At 44.7% G+C, this 27140-nt stretch overlaps 1 protein-coding gene across 5 annotated transcripts in view; it reads right to left on the bottom strand.

Moving 5' to 3' along the window:
• The window catches only part of KCNAB1 (potassium voltage-gated channel subfamily A regulatory beta subunit 1), a 365135-nt gene that overhangs the window by 101734 nt on the left and 236261 nt on the right, over positions 1–27140 (bottom strand). For all 5 annotated transcript variants that reach the window (XM_008513588.2, XM_070582161.1, XM_070582162.1 and 2 more), the window contains exon 2: positions 6248–6291. In XM_008513588.2, the coding sequence (XP_008511810.1) occupies positions 6248–6291 (44 nt within the window). The remainder of the gene's footprint in view (positions 1–6247; positions 6292–27140) is intronic.

The following is a 27140-nucleotide window of genomic DNA, read 5'->3' as shown; positions in this document are numbered from 1 at the left end:
GGTTAGGGCACCACGTTCCAGCCTGCCACTGCCTCAGAATCAGTGGTGCAGCCTGTTAAAGACGCCTGCACCTGGAGCCCGCTTTCAGAGCTTCTTAGTCAAAAGGCCTGGGTAGAGACTGATTATCTGCATTTTTAAAAGCACCACAGGAAATTCCAACGTGCAGCCAGAGTTGAGAGGAAACACCTCTTGAGATACTCAATGTAGGCTCTTCAAGGTGTTAAATATCTTACTTTATGACTTCGTTCCTTCAAGGATGAAGTGTGAGGGCGCTGCCTAAAGGACCACGGCCAGTCAGGATGGTGCAGTCAGCTTGCACGCCCTGGCATTACAGCCTTGAGGTTTGTGTAAAACAGGGCCCTGGAGGCACGGAGTGGTCCTCCTCTCCCGCTGAGCTCCAGACCGAGGGGAGGGGCCGCATAAAGTATCCTTCCTGACCAGGAACAGCCCGGAGAACTCTGCTCGGGATGATGGCACGCTATGCTGGGTTCCCTATGTGCTTAGCTGGACAATGAGCCGTGCCCATATGTCCCCCCCTCCACACTCTCCCTGTCCTTCTTCCTATGTTCTGTACCACCTCCCAGAAATACCTGTCTGGCTTGCCACACACACCTGTGTGATGTTTTACAAAACTGGCAACATGCCTTTATCAGTCAGAATTCTCCAGAGAAACAGAAACTTACAATTCCTTCTCATAAATCTCTTTATATATAAATATTTATGTATTTTATATTTATATGTAATTATAGCATAATATATGATGTAATATGTCATATAAATCTTCATTTTTAGATTTATTTTATATTAAAATACATATTTTTCTATCTATACAGAGATTTATCATAAGGAATTGGCTCGCACGATTACAGAGGCTAAGGCCCAAGCTGTGCCATCTGCACACTGGAGCCCAGGAGAGCCGCGGCCTGCTCCTGAGCCAAGCTTCTAAATGGCGTTTCAGAAGCTAGAGCAGGGTTTTAAAACTTTATTTTGGCAGAAGGAGGCTTTTTTCCCCTTCAAAATGTAATATGAGGCACTAAAAAGAAATGAGCTACCAAGCCATGAAAAGACTGGGAGGAAACTTAAATGCATATTACTCAGTGAGAGAAGCCAGTCTGGAAAGGCTCATTCTCTGTGATCCAGCTACGTGGCCTTCAGGAAAACACAGAGCTCCGGTGCGGCAGAAGGATCGGTGGCTTCCGGGGCTCGTGGGGAGGAGGTATGAGCAGGCAGAGCAAGGACTGTCAGGGCAGTGAGACCACCCTGTGTGCTGCCATAATGGGGGTGCGTGTCATTATGCATTTGTCCAGACCCACAGGATGCGCAGCAGCACGCGTTGTACGAGCACCTAACATGAGCTTCTGTCTTTGGGTGGTAATGATGTGTCACTGTAGGATTGCAACAAATGTACCGCGCTGCCGTGGGACGTCGAGTGGGGAGCCTCTGTGTACGTGGGATAAGGGGATATGGGAACTTTCTGTACTTTCTGCTCAATTTTGCTATGAACTAAAACTGCTCTAAAAAATAATTATTTATTAATCACATTTACAAATTTTAAATTTATATTTAAGAAATTTAAATTTACATTAAAAAATTTTATATTTACATTTAGAAAAAGTCGAGTTACTTTGACGGAGGCTGTGGCCATGGAAGGAGGAGGACAGAGAGAGGTGAGTCCTGTCTGGCCCTCATCCCTCGGGTGTTCCCTGAGACCTTGGGACTGCAGGACTTGGAGGAACACCAGAGACCTAGACGACAAGAGCTAATGCCTTAGTAAGGCAAGCAAAGTGTCCCACGGTCAGGCCAAGCTTTCCTTTCTGGCTTATTTCTTGTAGCTCCCCAACACCTTGCATTCCCCATATTCTGCACGTACAACCAATGTTTCCCCAAGTACCTCCTGCTCCAGGGGGTCTCCCTCCAGGCCATCGCTCATGTTGCTTCCTGTATCTCGAATTTTTCACCCTCCTTCTCCACCTCCTCCTCCTCTTGATGACTCCCTTCAAGTCTCAACTAAGCAGCATCTCCCCTGTGAAGCTGTCCCACACCCCCCAGGAGACCTGCCTCACGCTGGCTTCACCCTGCACTCTCCATTGCGGCATCTGTCTAAGGTATTGCCCGTCTTTGTGTGCCCAACTCCTGCTACCCTGTGAGCAATTTGAGAGCAGCGTTCTTGACCCTTTCACCTTGGGATCCCCTGTAACTAGCACAATGCTGGCATCCTGAATGTTTGCTGAGAGTGAATGAATGGATGCACAAATTCTACTCTTCCTTTCTCAGAAGATGATCCCAGCTCCTACCAGACTGGAATGATTTTCAGGCACTCTTTGGTAGCTCTACTCCTTCTCTATCAGTTTCTTTGACTTTGGGGCTTGATAGCAGTGGTCTGTGTATTCACAAACCAGGCCAGCCACTGCAACCCACACGTGGGTTTGGCCACTGAATTTTTTCCCCATTTCTCTTGTTGGCCAAGTTGTGTTCCTTCAGAGGTATCTTCAGTTCATCCTCGAGTTATTTCATCTTTCTGTTCCCATCTTCACATGCTCCTAGTTTGTCAAAAGGAAGCTTGGCAGGGCCAGAAATTCCCAGCCTGTCCATCTCGGATCGAGAAGGAGGTCAGAATTGTTAGCTTTAACTACGACCTTCAGGATATTCCAATAAAAGACATCTGTAGTCATGTGATTGCTTGCAACAGTCAAGACTTAATTTCCAAAGCCGAGGTACACGTGGGCTGGGCCTTTGCTGACATCCCACACCTGCAGCACAAGCCCGGCTCCACCCGGATTTGACAGTGGGGGTCTGCAGGGCCCAACATTATCTAAGGCTAGTGCGTTATTCCTGTCTATGAATTTTTTTGTCTCCTCTGGCTTACAGAGGCAGCTCAGAAAAGTTCTCAAAGAATGCTTATTCAAGCTGTCAAGCTATGTCACCCGTTTTGAATGAAGCCAGTCAGCCCCGCAATCTTCCTTGTTTTCTCCTGTTTTTCACGCAGTGTCTGATCACAAGTGTTCAGGCTCTCAGAAAGACTTTAAGCTCAACTCAGGAGTTGCTGCTCCTGGATCATGTCTGTTTCACAGTTTGCCCAGATACCTGCAGGTCACATGCATTGGGTTTTTAAAAAACTGCAGCCTGCCCTCTGGAAATTCATTTATAAGTGGCACTTCATGGACACCTGGATTTTTTATAGTCTTAAGGGCTTTAGGTTGAGTTTTCTATGTATTTTTGACTAAATTATCTTCCACCATAGATACTGACTATGCCATAGTTGGTCAATGATTTTTCACTACATTTATTAATTTATATTTATAGGTAGTTTCTTTCAATAATGAATAGTGAATAATTATTTACCATAAAGCACATTCTCAAAAAAAACTAAGGTCACATTATTCCTCATAATGAATCTCCAGGGCCTTTCAAATACAAGTAAATGGAAACAAGATCACAGCAGCAAATGAAGCAAATGTCAAATTCCCTTAGACTTATGGTAAACAAAGCTCACGCCAACCTCCCAAATCAGATCTTTGGAAGAATTCAGGCCCCAATGACCTTCAACATATTTGCAATATGGTGAAGGGAGGCAGAATTAGTTGCCACTATCTTTTATTCATTCACTATCATTCCTTCGCTGGTCTCCACACTTCCATTAAGCAGGGGTTGGGAAGCCCTCCCCCAAGCTCCACACTCACGTCATCCGGCCCCCACGTGGCGGTCACTTACCCACTCCTAGTTACTCCCTCTTATTCTTTGAAAATTTTAGCTCAGGCTTGCTGTCCAATATTAGTTTTGCCAGATTTTTAGTGATTTCAATGACTCCAAAGATAATCTTCCCTGTACCTTTATCTCTCAGTTTCTCGCCCTCTTCTTCTCTACTGACCTTGTCTTCATACAACCTCAGCCACTCTCTCCCATTGGACACACCTTACACTATGTGGCCACCAATAGCTGAACCCCCCATAACTGGATCTTGAGCACCTCTTTCTATCCTTCCAGCTTACTGTCTCTATTGCTCTTACTCCAACAATCCTTTGGTCCCTCTGGAGGTAAAATTCATTGATCCTACCCACTTTCCACTGTCCCGCAACCTCCTCATTTTACTCCTGGCTCATTTTCCTGGCTCCAGTCCTCTTTTTCCTCGAAGTTCAGTTTAAACTCCAAGGTCCATTATTACAATCACCCCTTTGCATAAACTCTCTGCTTCTTTTCCTCTCTTTTTCATCTTATACCCCTGAAAAACTCCACTCGAACCTGCTGAACGTGGCTGGAGGAAAAACACATAACTGTGGAGATGGCTTCACTTCAGATTTACTAGCATGAATCTCAAGTAGGTCTTTAATGACGTCTGGCCACTCTGTTGCATTCCCCTGGTCCAGTCACTCTTCGTTTCTCCTAGACATTCTGTCTCTCCTCAGACTTTTAACACCTCCTTCCCATCCTCACTAACAGCTGATGACCTTGCTTCTGACAATATAGAAACAATAGAGGAGAATTTCTGTAAGATATCACTGCCACCACCACCATCCCGTCACCCTGCCTAGTAGCCTCACAGCCCGTGTAGTCTGCCTCCTTTCATGTTACTCTCTTCTTGTGTCCTCAAAAAATAATTCCAAGGATTTTTCTCTTTTCTTCTACTGCATCATTTTTTTCCTTCTCCAAAGGATTTCCCCATCAGCATGTAAATATGCTATCATTTCTTCCACGTGTAAAAGTACCCTCTCTGACTGTCCTTGTCCATCCAGCTGACACTCCATTTCTCTGCTTGTCTTTACAGAAATAGTCATCAAAAAAGTAGCTGCCAGCCTTTCTCTTTCCATGCTCCCTCGAACCCACTCCAAGCGTGTGCTAGCCCCTCATTCCACCGACACTGATCATTTCAAAGTCATCAATGACTTCCATGTTGCTAAATCTCACGGTCAATTCTCGGCCCTCATCTTGCTTGAGCGATTAGCAGCATTTGACAGGGTCGGTCGCTGCATCTTCCTTGAAATGTTCTCTTGACTCGGATTCCAGGGCCCCGTGCTCTCCTGGTTCTCCTCTTACCACACTGGCTGCTTGTTTTCAATTTTCTTTGTTGGCTTTTCCTCATTTCCTCCAACTTCTCAGTGGACTTCCCAGGTCTCAGACCATGCACTTCTGTTTTCTATACTGTCTGTACTTACTCCCTTGGTGTTCTCGCCATCTCACAGCTTAAACAGCTTAAACTCCCATGTCATCACGTATTCAGCCCAGATCTCTTCTAAACTCTAATGTGTGTATCCACTTGCGTACATGACTTCTCTTGGATGTATAATAGGTCTGTCAAACTTAACATATCCAAAATCAATCTCCGAATCTCCCTCCTCCCTAAGCCTCTCCTCCTTCATTCTTCCACGTCTCATTTTCTGGCAACTCCATCCTTTATGTTGCTCAGGCAACAAACCTTAGAGTCATCTTTGGTTCTTCTCTTTCCTCTTCCATTCCATGTAGAATCTAACAAAATATCTGCCAGGCTCTACCTTCAAAACACAGCCATGATCTGACTACCTGTCACTCCTTCCTCGGCTACCATCCTGGTCTAGACCCTCTTAGGTTACAGAAATAGTTCTGATCATGTTGAATGGCCTGAACGCCAAAGCTGCTTTTTCCCCACATCTGGGAGATATTTAGAGGCCTCCCCAAGTCTCTCACTCAGATTTTACCGTTTCAGAGTCATCCTTATGCTGTTAGATTTCCCATCTCTACTTAGTTTTCTTTAAATATTTACATTTTCTGGGAGGGATAGAATTTTTATTTATGTGTGTGTGTGTGTGTATATATGTGTCACCTTGTCCCCAAAGTACTTAAAATAGATTATAAAAGTACATAAAATACATAACAATGTAGAAAAATAAGTGAGGAAATTAGGCAAAGGGAAAATAAGGAGAGAACAAATTCAGATGCAGCTCCAGGTGAGGCGAGTATACAGAGGCGTGCCGGAGGCCCGCACACCTGCTAAGTGGGACAACACGTGAGCCATGGCCTCCACGGTGTGCTTTAACATCAGGTTTCTTTCTGCTTGACGGGCACCGTGAACCATCATGAACACACTGGCTCCTTGGGCTTGAGAGGGCTAGGGCTTGTTGGGCGGGAAAGGCTCAAAAGGGGAAGTGGGGCAATGGGGTCAGGAAGTCCCTTCTCGCCTGAGACTGGGTCCCAAACTGCACCCCACTCACTCCCTGGAATCCTCCCCAATCTCCCACCTCCCAGCGCACCCCCACATGACACCCCAAGTACTTACCAAGACCCAAGCACGAGACTCGGAGTCCTGACTTCCCAAGATTCCTGGAATAAAAATAAAGCAACACTTGGTGATCCTTTCTGCAGCTGAAACTCTGCACAGGTAACTGAACATCGCGTCTCACTTTTGATGACACTGCTCTTGCGCAGAGTCGTGGGAGAGGGAGGGCCTGGATGCAGGCTCGTGGTCTGGGGAAGGGTCTGTTTCTCGTCTCCATTGGGCACTAGGGAGCTCAAGGTGCACTCAGGCTCAGCACAAAAACGTGTCCCCCAAAACACAGGTTTTCAGCCCCAAAGGATCTTTACTCGTTTGTTTACAGATTTACTGTCTCACTCCTTTTGGACTGTGAGTTCCTTGAGGACAAGAGCTGTGTTTTATTCACAACCAATCCTCATTATTCATTCATTATTCATCAACAGAGCCTGACACCCAGTGGACCCTTAACAAGTATTTGTTGGCAGAGTAACTGACAAACTGACTTCTAAAATAGAATATTATTACCAATGGATGGGGACGAGTAAAAGAACAAATACGAAATGATCCTTTAGGCTATTTAAATTACTTTTTATAGAAGGCTACACTAAATTGCTTCAGGAAGTTCAGACAGTCGCTTTTAAATGGTTCTTCGTTTCTTCATCAATACCTTTGCTTTTAATCCCCAAGGGTTTATCAGGGAAAGGGAAGTATATTTTCACTGTCTACGTAGGGAGAGAATTCGGCACTCCAGTCTTCACTGTAAGGTGTTTGTCCATGGACACCAGACCCAACCCCTCTTTCTGCCGTCTGCCTAAGCATCATCAGGGAGGAAATCGAATTTTCAGAGAGAGGAGACTCAGAGAGTTTTATGGGAGTCCGGTGTGAGGCGGTGGAAGTCTAAGAATTGAAATGTGGTAGAAAAGGGCGTCCTTTAATCTCTGATCAGATTCTCTTGTGAGAACACAATTTTCCTCTGTGCTTCTATCCCAAACAAAACAGCACAACAAACTTCTCCGACTGGAGCACAGCTCAGCGCCTCCAGCTCCTCCCTCCATTCTCCTCAGTGTGGCTTCTTTAGAAGTTAGTAATTAGTGCACTCACTTTTACATTTATTTCTTTTCTCAGCTTACTATTCTTCTCTATAAAATGCCACCTAAGCAACACCTTTAATTTTGTGCATAGTCAAAGTACATCACATTGCAAAGATTTGAAAGACCCGGGTTTCTGTCCCATTGTTGCAATTTGCTAGGTGGCCTTGTGGAAATCTCTCCCTTCCTCTGGAGTTCAATCTCTTCATTAGTAAGATGGGATATCACTGCCTGTGCCATCCATCCAGCATTACTGTGGTGGGGCCAGAACATGATAACGTACACTAAAGGGTTGCACAGTAAACAAATGCAAGGTATAATTCTCTTTGGTGCTTTCTGACTCTGCTCACCCTCTCACAGAGAGGGTAAATTTTCCTATATGAGTTGAATATGTCCACCTGGAAGGAAACCTTTGTATAAAGGTGCGTGTGAAAAATATTTTGAACTACTGAAGAGGAGAAAAATAATTGGACCTCTCCAATGAAAATAATTTGCATAAGAAATTGTTCTTTTAGCAGTTTCTCGGAAATCCACAGGATGTTCAACCAGAAGACCTTTCTTTGTAGTCTAAAAGTCTACGGATTTTAAAGGACAGGAGTCTAGAGCAAAAGTTACTTGGTAGGGAGAATAAAAAAACTACATCAAAACAAAAAAAGCAATATATATATATATATATATGTGTGTGTGTGTGTGAATAACAGTCTTGCAGGTAGAGATATTCAAAACTAGTGAATCAGTAAAGATTTACTGAGAGATCGACATGGTCCAGGAAATGTTCAAGGCCGTGGGGACACAGAGAGGAAGAAGGTACAGTTCTCCCCCCAGGGGCTTCTCTAGCTTCTATGTTTCCTGAGGGACACAGAAAAGCAAATGTGTCATTACAATGCAGCGGGGCGTGTCCTGCAGTGAGGCCTTTGTGAACATTGGAGCACAGCCTATGTCAGGCTTGTATTTGCATAACTATGTGGCTGTCGTGGGGAAAAAGACCTAGGTACAGATTTTCATGTAATTTTAATATCTTTCAGTGATTCTGAGAAAAACAGGGAGGAGGGACGATGCAGAAAGCTATGCAGAGTGAGACGTTTTTCTAACAAACTCAAATAGGGCAATGCTGTGTCCCTGGGGACTGACTGAGCAACATCTCCGCACACGAGGCGGGGAGACCTGCCCTATTTTCCTTATGACCATGACTCAGGAGGATAATGGCCACTCTGCTATGGGTTTGGAAGACCAAACTTGAGAATTGTCAGCAAAAACAAACTGCAAAGCAGCAGTACTAAATGTGGCCCATTTTCTCGCCTCTCCTGTTTCAACACCCAGGCCAGCTTTTCTGGAATGAGAGCCCTAGAAGATTTAGAAGAGCTGTAAGAAAAGTTCAGTTACAGACAAGTATTGACCCCGCGGTGAGAGGTCCCCTAGTTAGCCTCAGTGTTCTTATTTCCTTTAGCTCTTTCTCTAGATCTCTTCATCCCCTGAAGGAATGGCTGCCAAATTCAGGTGGTTCTTTTTAAAGTGAGAGGCATTTTCTGCGCGTGAGCGCTGTGTGGTCTCTGAAGTCCGGTGACCTTGCTTTGTCGAGGAGGCAGGCTCCTCCTTCGTGAAGCACCTTCAGTGTGTGATGATGCCACTCACTGGGCAGATAGAGAAGGTGGGAGGAACTAGCTCCCTTCACTTTAGAGCATGGAATTCCAATCCAGTGTCATGATTCCAAATGGGGTGTCTACGTCCCGAGTATGTGCGTGTCTGCATTATCCAAGCGCAGATGTGGCAATTGTCCAGCCACTCTGATCCGTTTAAGCTCTGCTGGATAATAGAAGCCCAAGGACTGGACACATTTGATCTAACGAGTCTACAATATATCCTACAAAAGCTTGTTTGGGTGGCTGTCATACCAAATAATGGCCAAGTTCACACACCATGCTGGGCTGTAACAGATGTCCTAGAACCTTCCTTATCCCACTCATGTGGAACTTTCATGAACACTTCATGATCTTGTGTGACATTGTGATTCAAAACACTTTATATAATTTTGTTTAATTTCTTAATTTCTCAGCATTCGCACAAGTGAGGCTACATAAAAATTCTGTAAATACGTCAAATTTCCAGTTGGGTTGAATTTCTTTCCCATATGATTCAAAATAATTTCGTTGCACTAGTTTACCTATTTTATCTGTGTCAGATATGCCAGAAGGGAGTCTCACCATGTTCATTTTTAGTATCTGCTCCTGTTCAACTCAAAATAAACCCTCCTCTTCCCCAGGTGAACCTGAGGCACTCTGCTGCTAATATTAGAAGTGAATGACATCAGTACGGGGGCACAGGAAGCTTAGCTTTGTCAGTCAAATTTTGGAAATCCTAAATCTTTAAGCTTCAGTAAAGAGTTGTCTGGAGAAGGGATATAGCTTCTTGAGAAGTCAGAGGTTGTGTTTCTCTTTTCTTGCTGAAGGTAGGAGTGTCCCCTCAGTGAATACACGGCTGAATTTATTTAAGGACAATGGTTAGTTCCATGGCAGAGCCATTAAATATAATTCCTAGTGTCATTTTGTGAAGCATCCATCAGGCTCTTTTTGATTTTAAGGCAAAAATAGAGTGGTGAGAACTGAAACTAGGCATTACTTAGGCACAGTCTTACATGCCATTTGATGCTTACGGGTCCTTTAAAAATCAAAGACGCTAAGAGCAGATTAGCAGCACAAACGCGTTGTTTTAAATTGCTCACTTCTGAATATGTGTGTCTTAGATATTATTCACAGTTGTAAAGTGCTTGGAAGAGGGGAATAGCTAGCTAAAATATTTACCTTGCATTTGACCAAGAAAGAAGCATATTGTATGGGACAAAATCCCTTATTTAAAGGTTGGCACAACAGGGATGAGCTGAAAGCATATATAAGCGGCTCCAGGGGCCATGTCAGGCTGGCAGAAACAAGTTTTGTTTGACCCGGTTTTCAGGTGCTCAGATCATTACGTCGTCTGCTGCCTCACTCTATTGGAAGATCTTTCTGATCCTTCTAAATTACAGCCTGCTGGTGTGTGTATTACCTGGAAGTTCCTAGTCAAACGTGGGGTTTGGGATTTTTTTTTTTTTTTTAAAGAGAAAGACACTTTTAACGTTTCTTGAAAAATCAAGAGCAGAAGGCATGTTCCTTTGTCAGCCATCTGGTTGTGATGGTTGCATGAGAACAACCATTTTGACAGCCATGAAGGTGACTACAAATGGTAATAACAAACATTTTATTTGAGGGCACTGTTCATCACTGTTGATAAGTGAATAATGACTCATTTGGAAACCACCAGGCACATAAATGATTCAGCCACGCATTTTGATGACAGACATTGACAAGTGGCACAATGAAACTTTGTTTCATTCATATAAGTAGCAACAAAGTAGAATGAGATTCTTTGAGATTCTTTGATTTAAAGGTTTAAATCATTTGTCATTTGTGAATTCCAACTAGGTTCTTATTCATTTTCTTTGGCCATATAAAATTACCTGTTATCTGTATCATTCTAGAAAAGGCTAGAGAAGTATGGCAAAAAGAGACTTCCCTGTAATTAATTAGTTCAATAGAGATGTGCGTTTCAACTACATACAAGGTCTTGTATTAGGGTGTGGGGATGGGCTGAGTAGTACGCAGTTGCTGTTCTCATGGAGCTTACATCACCGAGGGGGAAACAGATGTTAGTGTATTAATTATTTGGTTATGATACTAAATAAAAAAACAGCATGCCTGAATGTAAAATTGGCATGTTGGGGAAGCTGACCTGGTCTGGACAGTTAGGAAAAGCTTCCCAAGGGAAGCGGCACTTAAACTGACATCCAAAGGAGGAGTAGGAAGGAAGGGAACGCAAACAGGGTGATGGGCATCCCCAGCAGCGTGAGCGGCAGGTGCGGAGGCTCAGAGGCTGGAGGCAGCCCTGGCGGCTGAAGACCTGAAGTAGGGGCAGTGGAAGAGGAGAGAGCAGAGTGACCCCAGGGGAGGCTGGAGCAATCAGATCAAACAGGGCCTTACCGATTATATTACTGGTTTTCATCTTAATATGAAGGAGTAATGGAAGACTCCTGAAAAACTGACACAAGGGAAATGGGTCGAAGGGAGGCAACAAGAGGAGCCACGGGGCTCCCTCGGTAATACTGATGAGAAAGGATGGGGCCTTGAGACTGGATTCTGTGGAGAAGATAGAGAGCATGCGGAAGATTCCAGGTATTCTTAGCAGGTAAAATCTATAAGACTCAGTGTTTGATTGAATATGACGTGGAAGAGGAGAAGTCATGGGCCATTCTCCAGTTTCTGACCTGGACTGCTGGGTGAAGAGGGGTGCCTTTCAGTGAAGTAGGGTTCACAGGAGAAACAGAAGTGGTTTGACACTTTGGGCACGTGGGCAAATGCCCATAAGATATCCTTGTTAGCTGCCTGGAGCTCAGAGCAGGGAGAGGTGTTGTCTGGGTATCGGGGGTAACTGGTGCCATGGGCTGTGGTCAGCTGCCAAGGGGAGACAGTGTTCAGTTAGAGAGCAGGACCAAGGACCTGGCCTTGAGGAGCTCCAACATTATATAGGTGGCAAGGGAAGCTGAGAAGGAAGAGCAGAGATGCAGGAGGAGACCAGGAAAGTGCGCTATAGAAGCCAGAAGTGGAGATGGTGTCAGCAGGGCGTGAGTGGCCGGCATGGTGAAGGCTGCCGAGGGAGCCAGTGCGGGAGGATGGACAGTGCCCTTCACGTCCGCCCCCGTGGGGACGGCTGCTGACTTCTATGACAGCCGTGTCAGAGGTGCGGTGGGTGGGGGTCGCGGTGGGTGGGGGTCAGGCTGGGTGGACTGAGGAGAGGGGAGGTGCAGAAACTTTGCCTCCTGGCTGTGTGTGACCTTGGGCAGGTTGCTTTACCATTTTAAGCTTCTTTCCTCGCTGGTAAGTGGAGATATTAATAGCCTTATAGCCCAATCCTTTTATTGAGATTGAGAAAATATGAATGCAGTCCCAGTCCCAGCACATTTCAGCGTTCAGTAAACGCTGGTTGCTTTCTGCTTTTCTTATTTCCTAGGAAAAGTGTCTCCAGCACTGCATGAGTGGGGTTCTGGCTCCAGTACTGAAGCTGGGAGGAGGCTGCCTCTTGACTCGAAGGACCCAGCCGCCTGACATGATGACCCTCTTACTTCACGTGGGTCTGTGCTTAGAGAGTGCAAACATCCTAAATTGTACGAGAATCGTGAGTCACTTTGCTAGAATCATTAGAAAAGTGGGCACCACGGGATACAGAGAGATAAGGGAGGCAAAGGAGAGGGTGGCGCTTTGTGGGCAAAGGCAGTTTGGGAAATCATGTGCGTTTGAGGAATTTAGACCCGTTCTTCCATGATCACAGGAGGGGGAACAGAGACGGGACATAAAGCTGTGTGGATGGGGCTGCACAAACTTGGTACTATATGGGGGATGGGGGAGAGGTTGAGAAATGCTTGCCCGGGTCTACTTATCACTTAAATAAAAGTTACTCTGCTTTTTCTGTCTCAAGTATGCAAGGCATCAGAATAGCTGGAAATCAATAACTCAGTCTTTTTTTTTTTTTTTTTTTGAGGAAGATTAGCCCTGAGCTAACATCTGCCACCAATCCTCCTCTTTTTGCTGAGGGAGATTGGTCCTGAGCTAACATCCGTGCCCATCTTCGTCTACTTTATATGTGGGATGCCTGCCACAGCATGGCTTGACAAGCGATGCGTAGGTCCGCACCTGGGATCCGGATCAGCAAACCCTGGGCCTTCAAAGCAGAATGTGTGAACTTCACTGCTCTGCCACTAGGGCGGCCCCAATAACTCAGAGTCTTAAACTGGAAGAATCTAGAACCTCAGTCTCAGGGTATCAGGACACATAATTTGGGGGCCCATGAACTTGGATGGGAAAAAATACATTTTTATTTTTCATGAACTTCTGACTGAAATTTAGCATCTCCTTCAATTATGAATGTAGACAAGAAGCCACAGAAGTCTTCACATTACCTGTGACTTTGCCACCAAGAGAAATTACAGGTATTTTTCTGTCATATCATAGTTGCTTCAGAGATCTCAAAAAATTATTCGCACTCCCCGTTTACATTCATTACCACTTGAAAACTGTGATGTTCGACCTGCTCCTAGAGCTTGTTATTTAATACATTAATAAAGACACGTGTGTTTTACTTGGCTGCAAATTTGGATTTTAACTGTTTTGAACTGTATTTAAGTATAATTGGAATCCTGTGTATTTTATCTTGTGTTTTCAGAAGCTCTTTTTCTGAGGAGTCTATAGGCTTCACTGGCCTGCCAGAGGGGCCCATGCATCACAGATCTTGAATGCAGATGAAAGATAAAGCTTGTTTAAAAACTGCCTTTGGCACATCCATCTGCCACAGAGTACATCTCCTTTAAACTGGGAGGGAAGACAGTCTTGAAGTTTTTGAAAGCAAAATTAAATATGCAATACCCGCTGCCCCTATTTAATATGTGTATAATGTAGTGTTTACTATCCCTTCCTATTTTAGTAAATTAAAAAATATTTCTTAGCCCATGATGGCTTTAATTCCAAACTCAGGCCCACTGCTTGGGTTGCCTCCACCTGGACATAAATCCTTGACTTTGAAGTCCTCTGTTACAGGCTCTTCACAGGCCTCAGCGACCTGCAGGAGGGGGCCGCTGTGCTTCCCCCTGGGGCAAAGGAGAGAGGAGGAGGTGTGCCACCCCGGGGGTGCTGGGGTCTTAGCAGGAAGCGGCATGCCTCATGCATGACATTTCTTTTATAACAATTCACTTTGATGTGATTCATTCATTTAACCATTTCATATTATATATTTTTTTAAAAATTTTTAAAATTTTTCCTTTTTCTCTCCAAATCGCCCCGGAACATAGTTGTATATTTTAGTTGTGGGTCCTTCTAGTTGTGGCATGTGGGATGCCGCCTCAACATGGCCTGACAAGCGGTGCCATGTCTGCGCCCAGGATCCAAACTGACAAAACCCTGAGCCGCTGAAGTGGAGCGCACGAACTTAGCCACTTGGCCCCGGGGCCGGCCCTCATATTATATTTGAATATAAAATACTGTTTCCATCCTAAATCTTCAAGCAAGTTTGTTGTGTCAGAGATGTGCCATGATGGTCCCATGGCTTTACTGGGTACCCTCTGCTGCCCCAGGTTGAGAGGCCTGGCTACCGACAATTACCAGTCATTTACACCTTAGTGTGAAAGAGTTTCAAACATTTTTCTCATATTAGTTTGGAGGGATTAGAAGGAGCAATCAAGAGATAAAACACCAAACCTCTGAGAGATGGAAGGGGGAATGACGGTGGGTGGCAGGAGGGTGCAGGAAGCGGGCCCCCAGAGGGGGAGAACACACTTAGTCCCCTTCCAGATTTTGTCTAGGATCCCATCTCTCCTTAGGACAGAATGATCATACTTTGCTATATAAATATCGTATACGTACTTGCCATTTTCAAAGCTCAGAGGAGAAAATCTAAAGCTTTCAAAGTTTTCTTCACCCAGTGGTGATAACTTATTCTCAAAGAAATTCCACTGGATGCAGAAAGGCCAAGCCTCTGGGGCGTCAGCCTTGTACGGAGAGCTCGGATTTGCGTCCACTGTGACGAGCCGCGCCGTTTGCAAGGGTAAAATGCAGCAGACCAGACAGTCATGGAGTGAGAAATCCGAGCGCCGCGTCTTTCCAACGCCATTTACCGTGGGTGAATTTCTTACTTTCTCTTTAAAAGCAAAGTCAGCAACATGGTGGAAACCGAGGCGTGAGCCTGGCAGAGGGGCCTGTGATACTTACATACGGACTTATTCAAAGGTAAAAGCTTTCAACCCTAATGCAGTGGGTGGCCTTTCACTTTCCTTGACAGAGGAACAGAAAATAAATGCCTGTTTTCTCCGTGTGCACCTGCCGTCAGAATGCCACCCGTCGCAGTGCAGATTATGCTCTTCATGTACGAGGCGGTTTCTCTTTCCAGACTGAGACCCTGAGGCAGGGGCTGTGTCTACCACCTGCTTGTTCCCAAGAGCTTGCGCAGAGCCGCGTGCAGAGTGGTGCCCTGACGCCATCGCCTTGCTGTGGATAAAGACTGCATGTCACTCACCAGTTCCACTCCTGCTGGCTAGGGGGCCTCCGTGGGTGCCTGGAGATCCCTGGCCAGCATGGTGCGGCGGTGAAGTGCGATGCAGCACAGAGGTGTCTCTCTCACTCTGTGTCAGCGAAACCTGGAGAAAGTTACCAAACCTCTCTGCGCCCCATCTGTTCCTGGGGATAATAATAGAAACTACCTTTTGGGTGGTTGTGAGGACTAAAGCATTTAAGATAGTGCTTGGCACATGGAAAATGCTTCTACGTGCAAGCTGTTATCACATAGTCAGAGGTTCGAATCCAAGCTCTGCTCCTGGTAGGTAGGGACATCTCACTTCACCTCCCACGGGTTCCCTCTTCTGTAAGAGGAGTTTCTACCCTCCCCGAGGTGGGGGGGATACATAAACACTGTGGCCTTTCACTCTTCTTTCAACCAATGTAGGTGTTAGGGCTCTTTCTTCTAATTTTACAGGAGGCTGGAGCTTGGGACCCTGCTGAGCAGGAGGCATGCTGTCCCCACCCAGACCCTTCTTTTCTCCTCCCCCACTCCAGCTGACCGTGGTCACTGTGCCAATGGGAGGGCCAGTAAATACAGCCTCGCAGCCTGGAACTGGGGCTAAAGGGGGAATCGTGACCAAGGTGTACTTCTATGTCCAGCCTTGATCTTACTCTTTATTTCCAGTTGGTCCACCTGCAAGTCACCCCATCTGAATCTTCAGTGCACACTTAAGAACATCAACCTGTGGCTCCCCCTCTAATCCCCTCAGAAAAAAAATCAACAAGCTTTAACCCCCAGAGGTCTCCTTTCTCCTCCCTCTCTTTTGGCCTCCACAACCAGTCAGTCAGCACATCCTGAACATCTGCCTTCTGCAGCGTCCCTCATGCTCACCCCCATCCTGACTTCTCCGTAGCCGCTCCCAGGGCGGCCCCTATGACTCAGGCTTCCTGCCTGCTCCTCAGCCTCTAGGTTCTCTGCTGCTGTTTCTCTGTTTCTCTGATTAGCCTTATCGCCGTCTTATTTGTATATTGTTCATGTCTTATTACCTGCCTTCCATCACAAAGGACTTGCTGAGACAATCCAGGCCTGACTTATGTTTGCACCATGGGGGTACAATGAAATATTTCATCAACTAAATTAATGACCAGCTGGCTAAGCCTGAGAAGCCTTTCTTACTTCCCTGATGTGAATTTCCAGAGTCAGATATTATTTTAATCCTATTTCTTTTGTGTTTATATTGACTATTAAAATTTAATTGTCCTATTCAACATCATAGTGCCATAAGGCAATAAAAAGAAATAGGCATGCACATTAAAAGAAATAAATAAAAGTGACTCTTGTTGAAGACAACATGATTGGCTATACAGAAAAATCTCAAAGAATCTACTAAAAAGCTCCTAGAACTAAGAGGTGAATTTAGCAAAGTTGCAGGACGTAAGGTCAATATACAAATGTCAACGACATTCCTAGCAATGAATAATTGAAATTTGAAATTTCAAAGAACAAAACTATTTACAATAGCACCCTAAAAATGAAATATTTATCCATAAATCTATCCAAATATGGTCAGTATCTGTATGCTAAAAACTACAAAACATTGAGGAAAGAAATGAAAAAGGACCTAACTAAATGGAGAGATGTACCAAGTTAATGGATTGCAAGACTCCATATTATTAAGATATCCATTCCCCTCAATTTTATCTATGGAGTAAAGATAATCCCAATTCAGATCCTAGCAATATGTTTTGTATACATCAACAGGGTGATTTCCCACTTTATATGGCCAGGTGAAGGAACTGGATTATCCAAAGCAATTTGAAAAAGAACAAAGTTGGAATGACTCACACTACCTAATCTCAGGATTTAACATAAAACTACAGTAATCAAGACAGTGTGGTATTGTCAAAGGGAATGAAGCACATATAAATGCAACAGGATAGCTAGTAAATGGAACAGAATAGACAGGCCAGAAATAGCCCCACACAAATATAGCCAAGTGACTTTTGACAAAAATCAGGTGCAAAGGTGCAAAAACAATTCAATGGAGAAAGAATAGTCTTTTCTAGAAATGGTGAAGGAACAAACGGAACAATTGTCCATGTGTAAAAAAATGAACCTTGATACAAGCCTCTCACCTTATATAATAATTAACTGATCATAGACCTAAATTAAAACTTAAAACTATAAATAAAACTTCCAGAAAGAGAAAAGATGGGAGAAAATCTGTGAGACTTTAGGCAAAAGGATTTTAGATAAAGTACCAAAAGTATAATCCATAGGGACCAGCCCTGTGGCCGAGTGGTTAAGTTCGCATGTTCTGCTTTGGCAGCCCAGGGTTCGGATCCTGGGTGCGGACATGGCACCACTCATTAGGCCATGTTGAGGTGGCGTCCCACATGCCAAAACTAGTAGGACCCACAACTAAAATATACAACTATGTACTGGGGGGATTTGGGGAGAAAAAGAAAAAGAAGAATCCATAAAAGAATTGAAAAACTGGACTTCATAAAAATTTAAAACTTTTGCTCTGTGAAAGACACTGTTAGAGAATGAAAAGACAAGCTACATACTAGAAGACAATGTCTGCAAAAATCCAATAAAAGATGGCCAAAGTATCGAACAGACACGTCACCAAAGAAGATATCTGGATGGCAAATAAGCATATGAAAAAGTGTTCAACATCATTAGGCATTAGAGAAATACAAATTAAAACCATAATGAGATACCACTACACACTTATTAGAATGTGCAAGATAAAAATAAAACCAAAACCAAATACCATGCCAAATGCTGGCAAAGCAGCAGAGCAAATGGAATCGCAGACATTGCTGGTGGGCATGCAAATGGTATAGCCCACTTTGGAAAACAGTTTAACAGTTTCATATAAAGTTAAACATACCCACTCCTAGATATTTACCCAAATGAATGAAAAACTTATGTTTACACAAACAACTGTAGGCAAATATTTATGGCAGCTTTATTCACAACCACTTAGAACTGGAAACCCCCCAGATGCCCATCACTGATGAATGTATAAACAGATGAGGACAAATTCATACAATGAAGACTATTCCACAATAAAAAGGAACAAACCATTGATTCATGATTCACGCAATAATATAAATGCATTTTAAATACATTTTGCTAAGTCAAAGAAGCTACACCTAAAGGGCTACACATTGTCTGAGTCCATTTATGCGACCTTCTGGGAAACACAGGCAGAAGACAGATGAGTAATTCCCAGGGGCAGGAGGTTGACTACAGAGAGGCAGTCGGAGGGAATCTTAGCACTTCTGGAACTACTCTGTATGGTGCTGTGGAGGCATAACTTTGTGCATCTATCAAAACCTATACAACTGTAAAAACACAAAAAGTGAATTCTACTCTCTGCAAATTAAAAAAATCAGGAGAACCCAAGACGAGAGACTGTGAGATATGAATCTAAGTGTATTACAGGCTAATGACATGCCACACTGAAGGAGTCGGGGAACAGAGGATCTGGCTTAGTAACTTTGGAAAGAGTCTCTTGCCTGGAGACTATAAGGCTACGAGAAAAAAGAACCACGTGCAGACACCATGCTCTGTGTTGGCCATTTGTTTGTCACAATGTATGAGTTCGTAATTTTGAAACTAAGGTTGAATACTAAGGTTGACAAGAAATGTAGCGAGTGAACACTAGACCCAGAAATGAAATAAAAACAGAAGAAAACTGAGGACCCCCTGAAGCCAACACCCTTTTATTATTTAATTTCCTTTTCTCTGTAAACACCTTCACATTGCCAGACCATTGGTTTTTGTTTGTTTCTTTGTTTTTTTGTTTTTCTAATTCAGCAGATGTTTACTTGGTAGCTGCTAAGATGCATCAAGAGCTAGTAACTGATTTTGAGGTTGATGAATGCTCTTTCTATCCAGAAGAATTACAAATAAAAGCCCAGTAGTTAGTGGACATTGGATGCAGCTGGCCCACGACTTGACTTTGAGCCCTGTTATAAATGGCTAATGACTGGTCAGGCCGGCGTTCTGGTTCTACCTTATCTTTACTCTCCAACCTCTACTTTGGTCTTTTCATTCTTCTTGATATCTTAGTTTGTTATGTCTCAAAAGTGGGGAAATGGCCTCTCATTCTGTGAGGACGGCAGTGAAGTGGTGTTGACGGGAGGGCAGGGAACTGAGAGAAAACCCACCCCGGCCGTGATGACTGCCTGCCCACCCTCACAGGCCTCTGTGCCAGTCCTTTCAGATTTTATTTGACACAAAGGGAAAACTCTTTCCTACAGATTCATGAAAGGGAGGACGGGAGAGAAGACCACCCTCTTGTGAGACACAAGGCATCAGAAGAAAATATTCTTTAGAAACTTACGGCAAAATCTTACTGAAATTCTCTTGAAAATGGAATCCAAGCTACCTCTCCTTGGGCTTGGGTGAATTTTTACAAATGCAAATAATTTTTTAATTGACTTCAGGCATTTTAAATTAATCACTGTATCGCAACTATGGAATCCTGTGAAATAACCTTGCTTTATGCTGTTGTGAAATCCATCCTAGGAAATTAAAGTAATTAATTTCAGTTGGTTAAAATCACTAGCGGTACTTCACCCAAGTTAACTGGGTTCTAAGCAAGATTTAGATGACAGGAATTCATAGGATGGTGCCCACCATCAACGGCAGAGTAGCTGGAGATCTGCCAATTTCCCTTGATGTGGCCCCAAAGAGGTCAATTTCCATTTCCAGTATCATCATCACATGATGAGAAGGCAAATCATGATGGTAAGCACGCGCTGTCTACACCATGGCAATTCAATAGTTGGGTTTTTTTTTTAGTAAAAACTCCAATTAAGCCTAATTTTTTGATAGTTGAGTCAAGATTTTAATTCCACCAGGATGTTTAACATCTGTAAACACGTCTCTGACTTTTAAAATGGACAAGTACAGCCAATGATCACATATTTGCTGTTTATTTTTCACTTGTTGGGTAAACATAAACACTTTGTTTTCTCTCTGTCTGAACTTGACTTCGTGCTAGCTCTATAGAGAGCGCCTGTCAGACGCCAGCATCCTTCTAGGGGCTTTTACACGCAATTCATGCCTGTAAATACACGCAGTCTTTCTGACCAGTCTTGTGCCCACTTTATCCAGGAGGAAATGGAGGCTGAGAGAGGTTAAGGGAGGGCCAAGGTCCACACATCCGGCTCCTGCAAACTCAGGAGGACTTCTGTGCCGTTGAAGTGGGCGCTCCCTCCGCGGCTCCACGCTGCCTTCGGGCGGCCTGCCCTTGTGAAACGACCCAGCCCTCAGCTATTCCTTAGAGAGACGGGCAGGGCTACGGCCTCTGCCTGGGCTTGGTCATTTCTGGAGGCCTAGAGAAGGGAGGACAGGAGTTTCTGGGCGCCCGCGCCCTCGCTGCCCCTCTCCCGGCCCAGGCCGCGGGGGAGCCGCTGAACCCCGATGCGCTCGCTCCCCTCCGGGTCAGCCCTCAGAAACAACCTGGGAGGAAAATAGGCAGAAGCAAGTGTACAACTCACGTTAGTTCAAAGTTCAACAGAACTGAGTTCATCCTGTTTTTCGCTCTTTTGAAAAGCGAAAAAAATGAAGTCATTTGCATGCTCTGCCGATTGGAGAGGGGCTGACCAATGGGACGGGAATAGACCATGTTCCCACCTTGTAGGGAGTGGGGTTAGGGCTTGGAAAGGGGAACGGAAAGGGGAGTTTGGAAGAGCTGAGGCATCCTTGCCTGAAGAAGAGGGTGGCAGCAAGAGTGATGTTCAGCGCGGTTCAGTCGCACGGACCCTCGAGCTGCCGTGGGCGAGGAGCTGAGGACGGACACTTGGATCAGGCGCCTCTCCAAGGGGGTCTGCTCCTTCATCCCGTGCACGTTTCCTGAGTGCCTCCTGCTAAGGCAGGCCCTGTTCTAGGCTCCGGGGCTCCAGCAGTGAACTAAAGGATCAAGTTCCTGACCTCACGGGCTTCCATTCTAGGTGTGGCCCACAGCAAACAAGTAGGCACAGAAAGGGCTCCAACGAACGAGCGGTGCTCTGAGAACGTGAAGGTGGTTAGTAAGGAAGAGAGGCGGGCGGGCAGCCCCTCCGAGGAGGTGCTGTCTGAGCGCGCACAGCAAGGATGGAAAGGAGCGGGGCTGGAAGGGATATTGGGAAGAGGGTCCCAGGCGGAGAGCCAAGCCAGGCCCTTAGAGGGGATACGCCTGAGGAGCAGAAAGGAGGTGAGTGTTGGGGGCGGGGGGGGGGGGGGTCAGTGTGTGAGGGGAAGCAGCACAAGATGAGGTTAGAGAGAGAGACCGCGTGGGTTTTAGAAGGCTGCCGGTAACCAGCCTAACTGCTCTCCACCAGAGCAGAGTAGAGAGAAACGGTCCACAAGCTGTTGAAGCCTGTATGCTAAGAGCTATTTCATTTAAATAGGCTGTACACCAGAGAGAGGGTTAGCCTTTGCTGGAGACACGTTAGAAGAGAACTGAGACCCTGGGGCTCAGGACTTGGCAGGCTTCCTTTGGGCCCGGGCCTTGTCTCCCTACACTGATAAGGGTTTGGTGTTTGGGACCCAGGGTTGCCTTGCTGCACAACTCTGGGGCTGCACTGTAGTCTACGTTCATAACCCCTTTTCCCAGTTGTACAGTCCAGCGGTCCTGTCTCAAGCTCCCTGCTTCCCCTTTCTGTACCACTTTGCTTTTTAACGGTATTCTCTCTTGCCCCTTCTGGTCTCAAGTACCTCCAGTAGTTCTCAGGCTCTATCACTTTTCCCTTTATCAAATTCTCTTGTCAGGAAAGTCAGAACAACTCATTCTTACTAAGGTGTAAATGACCAACATGATAAAGTGCTACCTGGGGTGGGCAGTGGGGAGACCAGCACCCTACAGTTCTCAGGAATCAGGAAGAATAGCTCTTTGCATTTGCATCTGTTTGGAATGCTTTTCTCGAGTATTCTCACTTAAGACCCAGTTCCGGTGTCCCCTTCCCAAGGAGGCTTCCCGAGAAGAGCTGGTAGCTTCTTCCACTGAGCTTGGGTCTCCACCCTGCCCTTCTGGTTACTTTGTGTCTTGCTGGTTGCTCTGTTCCCTGACAAGCTCCTGGGCTTCTTGAGGACAGACTCCGTGTCTTATTCATCTGCTCCCTGGGCCCTGGCATGGTGTCCGGCTCATGTCACCTGACTGACTGAGGAGCTGGGAAGGGTCCTGAGAGCCATGTTTACGTTGATCATAGTAGGCCAGGTCTTCACACTGCTGAGTTGAATTAATACTTTTTAAAAACCTTCCTTCCTTGGCAGTCCTGCATTCACTAAAATGTTTATTTCTTCAATATTATAAATATTGCTGCCTGAATTTCTACCAATTTAAGATGCATTTGTTGACAATTTTCCTCTTTTAAAATGCAAATACTCCTAATAGAATGAAGCCCATTCATTTATACAACAAACATTTATTGTGTATCTGCTCTGTGCTTCACACTGCCCCATCCCCCACACTAAAATGCCAGGGAGTTCACAAAAAACTACTCTGCCACATCATAAATCAAGGGTCCCAAGTCAAGACCTCATAATTCTATTTTTACTAATCTATCTAAAAGAAAAATTCAGAGATCTGCAATTAGGTTTATGCACAAAAATATGGATTGTAGTCATTATTTATATTGGTCCACAGGAGGAAAACTATTCAATAATAGGAGAATCAAATTAAGTTTCATCAATATGCTGGATTATTATGTAACTATTTATAATTACATTAAAAAGAGTATTTTATTAACGCGAGAAAATGCTTAGTGCTTAAATGTAAAAGGCAGGATATAAAACTTGTTGTCGTGAGATCTTTACAAATGCACAGAAAAGCAGCCTGGAAGGAAATTCACTAAAAATGTAAATGGTGGTGGTGGTTCTAGGTGGTAAGATAACGGTTCATTTTTAGTTTCTGTACATTTACACTTTCTAAACCTTTTTAATAACTTCTATGATGAAAAAAAGTTACTGTACTGAAAAAACAGAGCCACCTCCCACTAGTTGCTAAGATCAGCTGCAGAAAGAGAATGGGACGGGAGGGGTGGGGCAACTTTGTGAGCGAGACAAGCAGGAGCCTGTGTAAGGACAGCACGGAGGCTGGGGGGCAGTCTGCGGGTGCTGGCCCTGCAGGTGGTAATCAGGAAGAGGATACCAGGAGACGGGAGGGCGTGGAAGGCATGTTGTAGGGTAGCTCCATGTTGCCTGAGCTAAGCCTGTGATGGAATAGTGACTTCTTCATGTCTGGACGAGGAGAATGAAGGCTCTGCTCCCAGGCTGGGTGCACCACTGAGTGAGAGGAGCCTCACGGCGAGTTTGCCTGTAGACATAGGGAGCTTCTAGCCTCTGAAGGGCTCACTTTCTTTTTGCTATTGCAGCATAAGACTCAGTTGTTAGTGTGATTTATCACCAGCCAGCAATGTTAATTAAGCATTCATCACCAGGAGCTGAACCTTCTGGGTCTGCTGACGTTTACAGCTGATCTCTGAGGGCTACAGAAACTCAGCCCTGGCCCTGACCAGGAACAAAACACCCACATGCAGCTGGAGGCCCCAGTGAGCTCTCGTGAGCTTTGCTCCTGAATCTGAAGTTCATCTTATAACTGTGGGTCCTCTATGACCAGTTCAACTGACCCCATCTTATCCACAGAGTCAATCTGTCGATAAAGCTGTTTTCTTTTCCCAAAAGCTGATGCTGTAATTAATTGGCTTTTTTATGTGTATCGGGTAAGAGAACCCCATCTTTGTGTGGTAACAATCTCTTTTATGGTGATACCTTCCTTTCTCGTTCTCCCCAAAAAGACACACTTGGAAGTAAAGCCAACAAATTGTTTTGCGTGAAGTCATTTCTGACCACTCTCCTCCCCATCCCCTGCCACCAAAAGAAAAAAAAATTTCAAGTGGAGGTGGAGACAGGGAGGTGTAGTGTTGCTGTTTTGAAAGCCTAGAATTAGCGGCAAGACTCTGGTTTTAAGGCTGGGCTCCATCCCTCACTAGCACTGGGATGCTGGGCTAGGCACTTAATCCCCGAGCCTCAGTGACTTCCTCTGTGAGATGCGCATAAATACAGCGCCAGCCTTAACCTGCTTACAGGTAATTGGGAGGATCAAATGGGATAAGTATGTGAAAGGGCTTACGGAGCTTTAGAGTTCTTTACAATGTGAGTTAAGGCCATGATAGTGACGATTGGGATTAATAGTTTCAGGAGCAGCTGCATAAGTGGAAACAAGTGGGGAAAAGACAATCCATCATTTGTGTGCTCTCAAGGGGAACGATAGCCTTAGGCTCCATGTGCTGATGGACAGACTTTGTAGCAAAATCAAATCATTCACACTGTTCAGAACTCTGCTGAAATGTTCTGTGTAGCCAGTTATACAAAAAAAAAAAAAAAAAGGATTAAGAGGTATTCTGAACAGAAGTGGAGACAATCATTTTGTGAAAAAGTTCTTACTCTTTGTTCATTGAGATCTGCACTCAAATTCAGACCAAGAAAAGAAATTAGAAAGTGATTTCACTTAAATTATCAGAGTATTAAATAATGTGTGTGCGTCTGTGTTGGGAAGGACAGGAAAGTAGGACTGAGGAAAAAAATAGGAAGAAAAAAATAAAATATCCTGTTCAGGCTGAACTGAAGTTCCCTTGTGCAACTGCAGATTATTTTATAGATAGTTCTGAGACTCCTATTTCATTCATTTTTTTCAACAAATATGTGTTAAACATCTACTGTGTGCAAGGGCTGACAAGACAGAAGAAAAGAGACATAGTCCTTGCCCCATGGTCTTTAAAGTCCAGTTAAGATAAACGTTACACAAGTAATTAGATTATTACGTCGTGTTAAGTGTTACAAAGGAAAAGTATAGGGCACAATGAGCACGTGCCCCGTATTCTCAAAGACCTAATGTATCACAGCCCAACGTATCCTTGTTGTGAAGCCCCTCAAGAAGAGTGACTGTGAGATCTTAGAACCAAAAGGGGTCTAATTTCGTTTGAGCACTGAAGGCAGAGTCCTAGAGTTCTCAAGGTGTCCTCCGGCCAAGTCATTATGGCTATTGTACCCATTCTCTTCAAGCCTTCACTTCCACATGTATAACGTGGATATTTCTTAGTTTTTATCTCTTAGGATTGCCGGGGGGATTTAAAAAATTATTCATGAAGGGGCTGGCCCCGTGGCCGAGCGGTTAAGTTCGTGCGCTCCGCTGCAGGCGGCCCAGTGTTTCGTTAGTTCGAATCCTGGGCGCGGACATGACACTGCTCATCAGACCACGCTGAGGCAGCGTCCCACATGCCACAACTAGAAGGACCCACAACGAAGAATATACAACTATGTACCGGGGGGCTTTGGGGAGAAAAAGGAAAAAATAAAATCTTAAAAAAAAAAAAATTATTCATGAAGAAAGCCTAACTCAGACTCAACATACAGTAAGCGCTCAACAAATGTTAACTATTATTGTTATGTCATTAGCTATTATCTAATGGACATTAACTTGTTGAACCAGGTTAGGCAACCAAGAGACTTTTCTGGCTGGCCCCTAGAAAGCTTAGAGTGAAATTTGTGACTTACAGAACATCAATTTGTACATCACTATATTGTGCATTTTTAATCTCATTTTTGCTTCCATTTTTCGTCACCACTCTTGTTTTTCTTGACTGGAATAATGGATGGTATGGAGGAATGGAAGGGGGAGGGGTGGATGGATAAATGAATGAAATCTCTTAACTAAGTCAAGAAATAGCTCTTTCAGCTAGATAAATGGTGCTCAAGAGTTGGACATTCTTTCCACAATTTCACAGAACAAGGAGAACTCTGACTCACACTAACTCATTGCTTGATTTTTACATATACTCATACACGAGTGGATATATGGATTCCCTGGGTTAACACTGAATGGGTCTAAGTGCTACAGAAAACAACCACCACAATAAGAAAAATCAACTAAGCAACCAACCCACCAGGTATGTTTAGAAAATGTTACAGGCCCAAATCCACTTGTGCTCCTATTCTCTTTCGTACGTTTGTTTCTTTCTGTGGAGATAATACCAAAGAAGCTGCCAAAACATTTGCATTACTGGGTTCAGCCAATGGCTACTTGTGTTACCAGACTCTTGGATATACACATACACAGGTAGTCTTTCCTTTAAGAGCTCCAGTAGACACAAAGGTTTTACTGAAAGGTCTCTGGCTATATTGCTGTGCACTGTTATTTAGGAAGACCCATTGTAACATAGAGCAAAGAAAGAATCCTAAATCTGGAAGCGGGATATGTGAATTTTGGTCCCACTTTACTGGAGACCATACATCTTGGGCAACCCAGGTCGGGCTCTGATTATACTTGTTGCTTCTTGCACAATTATTCATGGGACCGCCCCTCCTTTTACTTTCAAAAGTGTCCTACTTTGGATGATAAATTATGTGGTTACCCTAATCTAATCCAGTTCCTAACTATGTGACCTTGATCCTCAGACTGGAAGGAAAATAGAATCCCCTTCTGGAGAAGAGGAAAAGAAATGTCAGAAGTGCATGTCTAGGCTCACCCCTTCCTGCTTTCCCCCACCTGCCCGCTACGGTAAGCCTCTCCAGAGGGTATGGAGAGGTTAGAAACACCCAGAGAGGTTTGTGGGAGTCTCAGACCCAGTACTTGCTCCTCGGGCCCCAGGGAGCCCAGGAGAATCGGAAGCCCTGGTGGGAAAGGTCACACTAACCCCACGTGGCTGGCAGAGCAGGACAGCAGGGGGCCTGGAAGTTCCCTCAGCTTCCTCCCACTC

This window comes from Equus przewalskii, chromosome 18, assembly GCF_037783145.1.
Source record: "Equus przewalskii isolate Varuska chromosome 18, EquPr2, whole genome shotgun sequence".
Taxonomy (NCBI): Eukaryota; Metazoa; Chordata; class Mammalia; order Perissodactyla; family Equidae; genus Equus; species Equus przewalskii.
The sequence above is the reverse complement of the archived record's forward strand: the minus strand, read 5'-3'. Positions and strand labels throughout refer to the sequence as shown.